General features: G+C 49.8%; 1 protein-coding gene across 5 annotated transcripts in view; it reads left to right on the top strand.

The window, feature by feature from the left end:
• The first annotated feature begins 874 nt into the window (after positions 1 to 874).
• The window catches only part of LOC147099963 (apoptosis-enhancing nuclease-like), a 38,459-nt gene continuing 28,218 nt past the window's right edge, over positions 875 to 11,115 (top strand). For 2 of the 5 annotated variants that reach the window (XR_015073783.1, XM_085968497.1), the window contains exons 1-3: positions 1,095 to 1,738; positions 2,993 to 3,791; positions 6,075 to 6,275. Coding sequence is in view for 4 of the 5 variants with exons in the window: in XM_085968497.1 (XP_085824623.1) it covers positions 3,015 to 3,791; positions 6,075 to 6,275 (978 nt within the window). In the remaining variant the exon portion in view is untranslated. Of the gene's footprint in view, positions 1,039 to 1,094; positions 1,739 to 1,997; positions 2,261 to 2,992; positions 3,792 to 6,074; positions 6,276 to 11,115 lie in introns of those variants that run through there. The other 3 variants (XM_085968498.1, XM_085968500.1, XM_085968499.1) reach the window with 3 other exon arrangements.

The raw sequence follows: 11,115 nt of genomic DNA, 5'->3' as shown, positions 1-11,115 counted from the left end.
AGATACATTTAAGAGGAAGCTAGATAAACACATGAGGGAGAAAGGAATAGAAGAATATGCTGATAGGGTTCGATGAAGTAGGGTGGGAGGAGGCCCATGTGGAGCATAAACGGCAGCATTGACCAATTGGGCTGAATGGCCTGTTTCTGTGCTGTACACTTGATGTGACTCATATACTCCTGTTCCTATGTTTCTGAGCAGATTTGAGCAGTAAGATTTCACTTTCTTGACTCCTTATCTAGAGATAAAGAATTTTCATCATCAACAACAACTTGCTTTTATACGGCGCCTTTAACGTAGTAAAGTGTCCCAAGGCGCTTCACAGGAGCGATTATCAAACAAAATTTGACACCGAGCCACATAAAGAGATATTTGGACAGGTGACCAAAAGCTTGGCCAAAGAGGCAGGTTTTAAGGAGCATCTTAAAGGAGGAGAGAGAGGCGGAGAGGTTCAGGGAGTGAATTCCAGAGACTAGGACCGAGGCAGCTGAAGGCACGGCTGCCAGTGACGGAGCGATGAAAATCAGGGCTGCACAAGAGGCCAAAATTGGAAGAGCACAGAGATCTCAGAGGGTTGTAAGGCTGGAGAAGACCATCTCATAAACTAAAAAATGTCACCCTCTGTCCAGTGTTATTTTAGCACAACTTGCCAGCCCTGCCCTCAAGGTACTGTAGAGCTCTTTCTGACCTCCGGCCGCTTGGTGGCGCTGTGGCGGGCCCCGCGGCTGCAGATCGTGCGCGGCTCCCTCTTGCCGCTTTTTAAACGCCGCCACTTCTGACGTAGGTCCCTTTATGACGACAGCCAATCCAACGCAAGTGTGATCAAAGTGGCCAATCAGAGGGGCGAGGCGTGTCAGCCAATGGGAGGGGGCGGGCGAATGGGCCAATCGGCACGGCGGGCAAGAAGGAGCGCCACGTGTTGCCGGGCAGCAGGAGCCGGACCTGGGGCGGCCTTAAAGCCCACAGAGCCTTCACCAACCGGCCCGGGGACACGCACTGTCCGGGTCAGTGCTGAGGGAGCGCTGCACTGAGGGAGGGGTCAGTGCTGAGGGAGCGCCGCAGTGAGGGAGGGGCAGTACTGAGGGAGCGCAGCACTGAGGGAGGGGCAGTACTGAGGGAGCGCCGTACTGTCGGAGGGGCAGTACTGAGGGAGCGCCGCACTGTCGGAGGGTCAGTGCTGAGGGAGCGCCGCACTGTCGGAGGGGCAGTACTGAGGGAGCGGCGCACTGTCGGAGGGGCGGTACTGAGGGAGCGACGCACTGTCGGAGGGACGGTACTGAGGGAGCAAGGCACTGTCGGAGGGGCAGTACTGAGGGTGGCTCAGTGGGTAGCACTCTCGTCTGAGTCAGAAGGTTGTAGGTTCAAGTCCCACTCCAGAGACTTCAGTACATAAATCTAGGCTGACACTCCCAGTGCAGTGTTGAGGGAGTGCTGCAATGTCGGAGCTGCTGTCTTTTGAATGAGACATTAAACAGAGGCCCCGTCGGCTCTCTTAGGTGGATGTAAAATATCCCATGGCACTATTTCGAGTCCTCCTGGGGGCCAATATATATCCCTCAACCAACATCACTGAAACAGATTATTTGGTCATTATCCTATTGCTGTTTGTGGGAGCTTGCTGTGCGCAAATTGGCTGCCATGTTTCCCACATTACAACAGTGACTACACTTCAAAAAGTACTTCATTGGCTGTAAAGCGCTTTGGGACGTGTGGTGGTCGTGAAAGGCGTTATAGAAATGTAAGTCTTTCTTTACTGAGGAGCGCTGCACTGTTTGAGGGGCAGTGCTGAGGGAGCGCCGCACTGAGGGAGGGGTCAGTGCTGAGGGAGGGGCAGTACTGAGGAGCGCTGCACTGTTTGAGGGGCAGTGCTGAGGGAGCGCAGCACTGAGGGAGGGGTCAGTGCTGAGGGAGCGCCGCACTGAGGGAGGGGTCAGTGCTGAGGGAGGGGCAGTGCTGAGGGAGCGCAGCACTGAGGGAGGGGTCAGTGCTGAGGGAGCGCAGCACTGAGGGAGGGGTCAGTGCTGAGGGAGCGCCGCACTGAGGGAGGGGTCAGTGCTGAGGAGCGCTGCACTGTTTGAGGTGCTGTCTTTCAGATGTGAAAGATCCCGTGGCACTATTCGAAGCAGGGCTGTTCTCCCTGGTCTCCTGGCCAACATTTAACCTTCAACTGACGTCTGATTATTTTGCCGTTATCTCATTGTTGTTTGTGGAAACTTGTGTGGAAATTGGCTGCCGTGTTTCCGACATTACAACTTCAAAAGTAAGTTTGGGACGTCCCGAGATTGTATATACATGCCAGCCAATTATTTATTTTTGAGGTTTAATCGTGTTATGCGGGCAAATGGGCAGCCAGTCTGCAGATAAAATCCCACAAACACCAGTGAGATAAATGAAAAGTTTTTGGTGGTCTTGGTTGAGGGGTAATTGTTGGCCAGGACATTTCTCTGCTCTTCAAATAGTGTCACTGGATCTTTTCATCTGCCTGAACAGGCAGGTGGAGCCTTGGTTTAACATAACATTTGAAAGACGGCATCTCCAACGATGTATAGCTCCCCCAGTACTGCACTGGTGTGTCAGCGTGGGACTATGCACTCAAATCCTGAAGTGGGGCTTGAACTTGCAACCTTCTGACTCTGGTGAGGGTGCTGCCAACTGAGCCAAGGCTGACATTCTTGTTGCACCCTGGACAGGCATCATAGTTGAGCGTGATTCTGGGAAATATTCCATTTACAAGTGTTGAGCATCTTTAATGTGTACCGGGCATTTTCCATCCCAAATCGAGGAGAGCTGAGGAATTGAGGGTCCCAATTGTGGATAGAACTATCGGTCCCTTTTTTTCTTTCTATGTCCCCACCTCCCCATGAGTGGCACACCAAGTCAGGATTTCACTGGGTGATGAACTACAGGCTCAATGCCACGCGTCAACATTCTGTGGTGCGATGTGTTAAATTATTGCTCCTGGATTAAAAGGACCTTCTGGTTTTTTTCCCAGGTTCTGAGACTGCGATTAAAGGATGCCAAGTGTGGCCGACACGGGAGCAGACCTTGCTTCCCCTGCCTCCGAAGGCTCGGCCTCCACGCGACTGTTCCATGGGTTCTCCAGCTCGGCCCAGTTCCTCTGCTGCACGCCCGGCGTGACCCTGAGCCCTGACTGCCGGGCCGCGAAGCGCAAGAAGAAGCCGAGCCGGCGGCACGAGCGCTTTCTGGAGAGGAAGGCGTTTCTGCAGAGAGAAGGGATCCTGAAGCAGAGGCGGCTCCAAGCGAAGGAGGGGCCTCCAGACCAAGCACTGTGCCCAAATGCCAGTGAACCAACCCGTACGGTTCAGTCTGGAGACGCCCAGAGGCCGAGTAGCTCTGATGTGAATGGGAATCGCTCCATCTTGCGTGATACCTCGCACCCTCAGCCCGCAGCTGAAAGCGGCCACCTTACTTCACTTGCAAAGTCCACAGACTCGAGCAAGAGGGACCCCCCGGCCCAAAGGGCAAACCCGCTGACTCGCGAGGACCCCGTTGGAGTGTTGCGCGTCGCGGCCCTTCGCCGAGCCAGCCCTCCGCACTCCTGCTGTCGTGCCGCCAAGTGCGTGGCGATCGACTGTGAGATGGTGGGCACAGGCCCCTGTGGGCGGCTGGGCGAGATGGCCAGGTGCAGCATAGTCAGCTATCAGGGCGACGTCATCTATGACAAGTATGTAAAGCCACGACTTCCCATCACCGACTACCGGACCCGGTGGAGCGGCATCCGAAAGCAGCACATGACGAGCGCAATCGAGTTTAATGTTGCACAGAGGGAGGTGAGTGACCCGAGTGTGTAATAATCCATAATAATGTGTTCAACGTCTTGTGCACAGCTCGCACTTCCTGCAAGTGCAGTTAGTAGCACACTTGCCTCTAAGGCAGAAGGTCGTGGGTTCAAGTCCCCACTCCAGAGTCCTGAGCACAAAATCTAGGCTGACACTCCCAGTGCAGTGCTGAGGGAGTGCGGCACTGTCGGAGGTGCCGTCTTTCAGGTGAGACATTAAACTGAGGCCCCGTCTGCTCTCTCAGGTGGATTTAAAAGATCCCACGGTACTATTTCGAAAAAGAGCAGGGGGAGTTCTCCCCGGTGTCCTGGCCAATATTTATCCCACAATCAACACCACTAAACAGATTATCTGGCCATTATCACGTCGCTGTTTGAGGGAGCTTGCTGTGCGCAAATTGGCTGCCGTGTTTCCTACATTACAACAGTGACTACACGTGAAGTACTATTTTGGTTGTAAACCGTTTTGAGACATCCTGAGGTCGTCAAATGTGCTATATAACCGCAAGTCTTAAGTGTCACATTTACTTCTTTTAATACTTCCCCGTCATGCGTTGTAGACTGCTATTATAAAACAGCGAATACTCCAGTTCTCGATGAGCAATGCCACAGGAGGTTTGCCAGTACCATTCTGACCGACAAGTCAAAATAGAGTCAATAAAGATTGGGATGGCGAGAGTATCTGGAGCGATCTGCTGGTTTTTTGAACCCAGATCGACAGTTGGAATAAAGGAGCCAAACACAAGTGTGTCAGTATCTTGAAAAGCAGTTAATGGTGCTAGTGGGATTTTTTTAAATAAATAACACGTACCGTTCCACATCAATTATCTGCCTTTACAGCCACAATTGCTTTTTTTTTAAACTGAAAATCCACTTGAAGGACTGGCCCAGAGCACCAAGGTTGCAAAAGCTTAGCAGAGATGATGTGACCAATGGAGAGGCAGCTGACACTCGGGTTTAAAATGTAGGAGGATGCGAGGGCCTGGCAAAGTGCGAGTTCGATGAGGAGATGGTGCGATTGAGTCACATTCTTGCCACTGAGTGATGCAGGAGGAGGAAGATTATATAGGATGGAGCACTTCAGGCTTGGGAGACACAAGAGGAAAGTTCAGAGTAAAAGTGATCAAAATGGAGTCTAGAACGATTGGGATGGAGTGAATATCTGGAGAAGATCTGGTTTTTTGAACCCAGATCCCTAGAAGATGAGTGCACATTTTCCCCACTGAGTTCCTAATTAAGTTTGAGCTAACAAACACTGTCCTTTTTGAGGTTTAATCTTGTCTGAGGATGTCATTCACCTTGTTTGTGGAATAAATGCTGGAAATACTCTGGAGGACAGGCAGAGCGAAACTGAGTTCATGTTTCAGGCCGGTGACCGTTCCTCAGAAATGTGGAGTTTTACCGAGGAGGAGCAGCTGCGGTTTCCTATCTTAAATAAACCAATAGAGGCGATGCTGGGGTCGCCTCCAGTGTCACTCGCCGGCAACTGCGCAAGTTCCCTCAAACTGAGGAGGCGCCACTAATAGAATTAAACCTCAAATCTAGTTAAGCTAAAATAAATCGTAATATTATCGGTATCGGAGACACTCTTAACACGGTACACAAGTTTACAGGAGGAGTTTGACAATTGAGGTATTTATTAGCGACCTCTCACGTGGGTAGGCTGGGGAGTGGAGCAGTCAGGCAGGTATTGGAGTACAGCTCCAGTGAAGGGTGAGGACATGATTGGGGCAGGGCCTGTGAGTGGAGGGGTTTGTCTGGGTTTGAAGGCTGTGGTTCAGGTCAGGACAGAGGCTGGGAGCAGAGGGGGGGGGGTGGGGGTGCTCTTGTCACCATGTTTTGTATTGAAGAAACAAATCCCAGCCTCGCCCAGTGGTCAGTAGTGCTGTCACTGAAATATAACCTTTTTTGTTGCAGGATGTGACTATTAGCAGTCTAGAACAAACCACCATACGGACCCATCAGCTTGGAAATAATATTTTTTAAATTCATTCTCTGGGATATGGGATGTCGCTCACAAGGCCGGCATTTATTGCCCATCCCTAATTGCCCTTGAGAAGGAGGTGGTGGTGAGCCGCCGCCTTGAACCGCAGCAGTCCGTGTGGTGAAGGCGCTCCCACAGCGCTATTAGGGAGGGAGTTCAGGGATTTTGACCCAGCAACGATGCAGGAATGGCGATATATTTCCAAGTGTGGATAGTTGCGTGACGTGGGGGTGGGGGGAAATAAATCCGACAGATTCATCATTTACATTTTTAACTTGTGCTTCAATTCAGATCTTGAAGATCCTGAAGGGTAAAATTGTGGTGGGCCACGCGCTGCACAACGACTTTAAAGCGCTGAAGTATTTTCATCCGAGATCTCTGACAAGAGACACGAGCAAGATCCCGATGTTGAAGCGGAAGGCCGGGTTTCCTGAAAGAGAGTCCGTGTCCCTGAAGAACCTGGCGAAGTTGCTTCTGCGCAAAAATATCCAGGTGAGCACGTGAACCGACTTAATTACAAGGGGACTTGAGTATAAGAGTAAAGACGTCTTGCTGCAATTATATTCTTAGGCAGTCCCTCGGAACCGAGGATGACTTTCTTCCACACTAGAAATGAGTTCTCAGGTGACTGATGAGTCCAATGCGGGACCTTACAGTCTCTGTCACAGGTGGGGCAGACGGTGGTTGAAGGGGCGGGTGGGTGGGGTGCTTGGGTTGACGTGCGCTCCTTGCGCTGTTTGCGTTTGGCTTCCGGCGAAGAGACTCGAGGTGTTCGGCGCCTTCCCGGATGCTTCTCCTCCACTTTGTGCGGTCTTGGGCCCAGGGATTCCCAGGTGTCGGTGGGGATGTTGCACTTTTTCAAGGAGGCTTTGAGGGTGTCCTTGCAATTATATCGGGCCCTGGTGAGACCACACCTGGAGTATTGTGTACAGTTTTGGTCTCCTTACGTAAGGAAGGATATAATTGCCATAGAGGGAGTGCAACGAAGGTTCACCAGACTGGTTTCTGGGATGGGATTGTCCTGTGAGGAGAGATTGAGTAGACTAGGCCTGTATTCTCTAGAGTTTAGAAGAATGAGAGGTGAGCTCATTGAAACATACAAAATTCTTACAGGGCTTGACCGTTGCAGCGAGGATGTTTCCCCTGGCTGGGGAGTCTAGGACCAGGGGTCACCAGTCTCAGGATAAGGGGTTGACCATTTAGGACGGAGTTGAGGAGAAATCTCTTCACTCGGAGGGTGGTGAACCTGTGGAATTCTCTACCACAGAAGGCTGTGGAGGCCAAGTCACTGAATATATTTAAGAAGGAGCTAGATAGATTTCTGGACGCAAAAGGCATCAAGGGGTATGGGGAGAGAGCGGGAATATGGTATTGAGATAGAGGATCGGCCATGATCATATTGAATGGTGGAGCAGGCTCGAAGGGCCACATGGCCGACTCCTGCTCCTATTTCTTATGTTCTTAAATCTTTTGCTCAGGGAGTTGAGTTGCAGTCTGTTGAGACTGAGGGTGCTTTCCCCCCACTGGCCTGCTGGGGGCAGCAGAGCTGGTGCACTCAACCCATCCGGGCTGGCCATAAGTTTCAGTTTCCTACTTGGCCGCCTTCCACAGCCAGCTGAGAAAGTCCCTCGATTAGAATCCTCTGCAGTGTCCACGTGCCTGCAGTATAAAGGAGGCACGTCACCCGAGCTGCACAAAAAACAAAGAAATAATTTGCATTAATACCGTGCTTTTAATCTCCTGAGTATGCTCACTTCACAGCATGTGGGCTACTGTTAAAAGTGCAGTCAACATCCTGGGGGGGTCACCATTGACCAGAAACTTACCTGGACCAGCCACATAAATACTGTGGCTACAAGAGAACAACAAGAGGCTGGGTATTCTGCGGCGAGTGTCTCACCTGCTGACTCCCCAAAACATAAGAATTAGGAGCAGGAGTAGGCCATTCGGCCCCTCGAGCCTGCTCCGCCATTCAATAAGATCATGGCTGATCTTCTACCTCAACTCCACTTTCCTGCACTATCCCCATATCCCTTGATTCCCTTAATATCCAAAAATCTAGCGATCTCTGTCTTGAATATACTCAACGACTGAGCCTCCACAGCCCTCTGGGGTAGAGAATTCCAAAGATTCACAACCCTCTGAGTTGCAGAGTACACTACATCCCTGGTCTCACCAAGGAGAATGCTGAACTCTACTGGGAGTATGTCTCAATGTTTGAATCTGACCCCTTCTCAGAGGAAACAATATCTACCGGTGAGAGGGTGATGTTTAGTATCTCTCAAGAACGTCAAAACACCTGGAACACCTTGATAGAGACAACAGATCTTACAAAAACCAGCAAGAAGGCATGGTCTCTCATACGCAAACTTGGAGGTGATCCCAAGAAAGCTGCCCAACATCCAAATGTGTCTGCTAACCAAGTTGCACACCAGTTGCTCCTAAATGGAAAAATCAACAAGAAACAACCAAGAGCACAACTAGATAGGAAGAAGTACAGCGACGATCCTGGCTTCGCTAGATCATTCACCATGGAAGAGCTGGAAACTGGTATATCTAGTCTAAAATACAGGCAAGCAATTGGTCTTGACAACATAGCAACGGAGCAGATAAAGCATTTTGGACAGAAAGCAAAGAAATGGCTCCTACAATTGGTCAACCACTGTCTGGCAACACACAAGCTACCTAATATCTGGCAGAAGACACATGTAATAGCACTATTAAAGCCTGGAAAAGATCCCTCAGATCCTAAGAGTTTTCAGCCAATTTCACTGCTTTGCCACACCTATAAGCTGTTTGAACGCCTGATATTCAATAGGATAGCACCAACTGTAGATGAGAAGATCATTCCAGAGCAAGCCGGTTTCCGCCCCGGCAAATCAACAAGAAGCCAACTGCTCAACCTCACACAACACATTGAAGATGGTTTTGAGCAAGGGATGGTACCAGGTGCTGTTTTTGTAGACCTGTCAGCAGCAGACGATACAGTGAACCACAGACGTCTCCTCTGCAAGATTCTAGAGATGACAAAAGAGATTCACTTAACAGAGCTGTTAGAAAGCATGCTTCAGAATCGCCGGTTCTATGTTGAACTAGGTGGGAAGCGCAGCAGGTGGTGTATTCAGAAGAATGGTCTTCCTCAGGGAAGTGTGCTTGCACCGCTGCTGTACAACATCTACACGAATGACCAACCTATAGACGGTGTCACACGCCGTTTTATATATGCTGATGACTTATGTGTCACTGCCCAAAGCACTGATTTTAACACCGTGGAGAAAACGCTTTCTGAGGCCTTGGAGGGACTAAAATCCTACTATGAAGAAAACCACCTTCGCGCAAACCCATCAAAAACGCAAGTTTGTGCATTCCACCTCAGAAACCGTGAAGCCAAACGCCAGTTGAAAGTAACCTGGTGTGGAGCAACACTGACGCATTGCGAGCACCCTATCTACTTAGGAGTCACCCTTGACCGATGCCTCACCTTCAAGAACCACATCGAGAAGACAAAGGCAAAAGTGAGCGTACGAAACAACATCCTGAATAAGCTCACTAACACAAGATGGGGAACCAGCCCGAAAACATTGCGAACCAGTGCACTTGCTCTTTGCTATTCCACTGCCGAATACGCCTGCCCTGCATGGGAAAGGTCTACTCATGCCAAGAAGATGGATGCCGTTCTGAATGCAAGCTGCTGATTTATCACAGGTTGCTTAAAACCAACAAACACCAACAGCCTATATATCCTGGCGGGTATCGCGCCCCCGATATAAGAACGGTAGCCAGCACGAAAGAGCGACTCTGTCAAACATCAGATGAGAGACACCCTCTGCATTGTCATACGCCTACACCCAGCCGCCTAAAGTCAAGAAAGAGCTTCATGAACAGTGTTGTTCCATTACAATCAACCTCATCTGAAGCCCGCATCGCCTTGTGGAAAGACAGGCTCACCAGTCTTGAACAACCCCCAGAGATGGAAATTTTACTTGATGAAAGCCTTCCCCAGGAGCTAATTGCAACTGGGCAACCTGGAAGTGCCTTAACAGACATGGGACCGGTGTAGGTTGCTCAAAGGTGTCACTAAGCAAATGGGGATATTCAACCAGCCCGACAACTTGTGAATGTGGAACTGAGGCACAGACTATGCAACATCTCCTGCAATGCCCATCGTTAGAGGAACCCTGCACTGTTGCAGATCTTGCCGAATTCAACAACAAGGCGCAAAAATGTGTCCAGTTCTGACTGGGCTATGTACAGACTGTCCGTGGACACGATAAGAAGACGACCACCCTCTGAGTGAAGAAATTTCTCCTCATCTCCGTCCTAAATGGCCAACCCCTTATTCTGAGACTGTGACCCCTGGTTCTAGACTCCCCAGCCAGGGGAAACATCCTCCCTGCATCTACCCAGTCGAGCCCTGTAAGAATTTTGTATGTTTCAATGAGATCACCTCTCGTTCTCACCTCCAGAGAATATAGGCCCAGTCTACTCAATCTCTCCTCATAGGACAATCCCCCCCCATCCCAGGAATCAGTCTGGTGAACCTTTGTTGCACTCCCTCTATGGTAAGTATATCCTTCCTTCGGTAAGAAGACCAAAACAGTACCCAATACTCCAGGTGTGGTCTCACCAGGGCCCTATATAATTGCAGTAAGACGTCTTTACTCTTATACTCAAATCCTCTTGTAATAAAGGCCAACATACCACTTGCTTTCCTAATTGCTTGCTGTACCTGCATGTTAATTTTCAGTGATTTGTGTAGAAGGACACCCAGGTACCTCTGAACACTGTTTCCCAATCTCTCACCATTTAAAAAAAATACTCTGCTTTTCTATTTTTCCTACCAAAGTGGATAACTTCACATTTCTCCACATTATATTCCATTTGCCATGTTCTTGCCCACTCACTTAGCCTGTCTATATCCCCCTGAAGCCTCCTTGCATCCTCCTCACAACTTACATTCCCACCCAGCTTTGTATCATCAGCAAACTTGGATATATTACATTTGGTCCCCTCATCCAAATCATTGATGTAGATTGTGAATAGCTGAGGCCCAATCACTGATCCTTGCGGTACCCCACTAGTTACAGCCTGCCAACCTGAAAATGACCCGTTTATTCCTACTGTGTTTTCTGCCCGTTAACCAATCCTCAATCCATGCTAGTATATTACCCTCAATCCCATGAGCTCTAATTTTGTTTAACAACCTCTTGTGCGGCACCTTGTCGAATGCCTTCTGAAAATCCAAATAAACCACATCCACCGGTCCCTCCTTATCTATTCTGCTAGTTACAACCTCAAAAAATGCCTACAGATTCATCAAACACGATTTCCC

The sequence above is a fragment of the Somniosus microcephalus genome, chromosome 27, assembly GCF_052327205.1.
Source record: "Somniosus microcephalus isolate GS21.2 chromosome 27, FLI_Smic_1.0, whole genome shotgun sequence".
Taxonomy (NCBI): Eukaryota; Metazoa; Chordata; class Chondrichthyes; order Squaliformes; family Somniosidae; genus Somniosus; species Somniosus microcephalus.
Note: the sequence above shows the minus strand (reverse complement) of the source record. Positions and strands in the feature narration are given on the sequence as shown.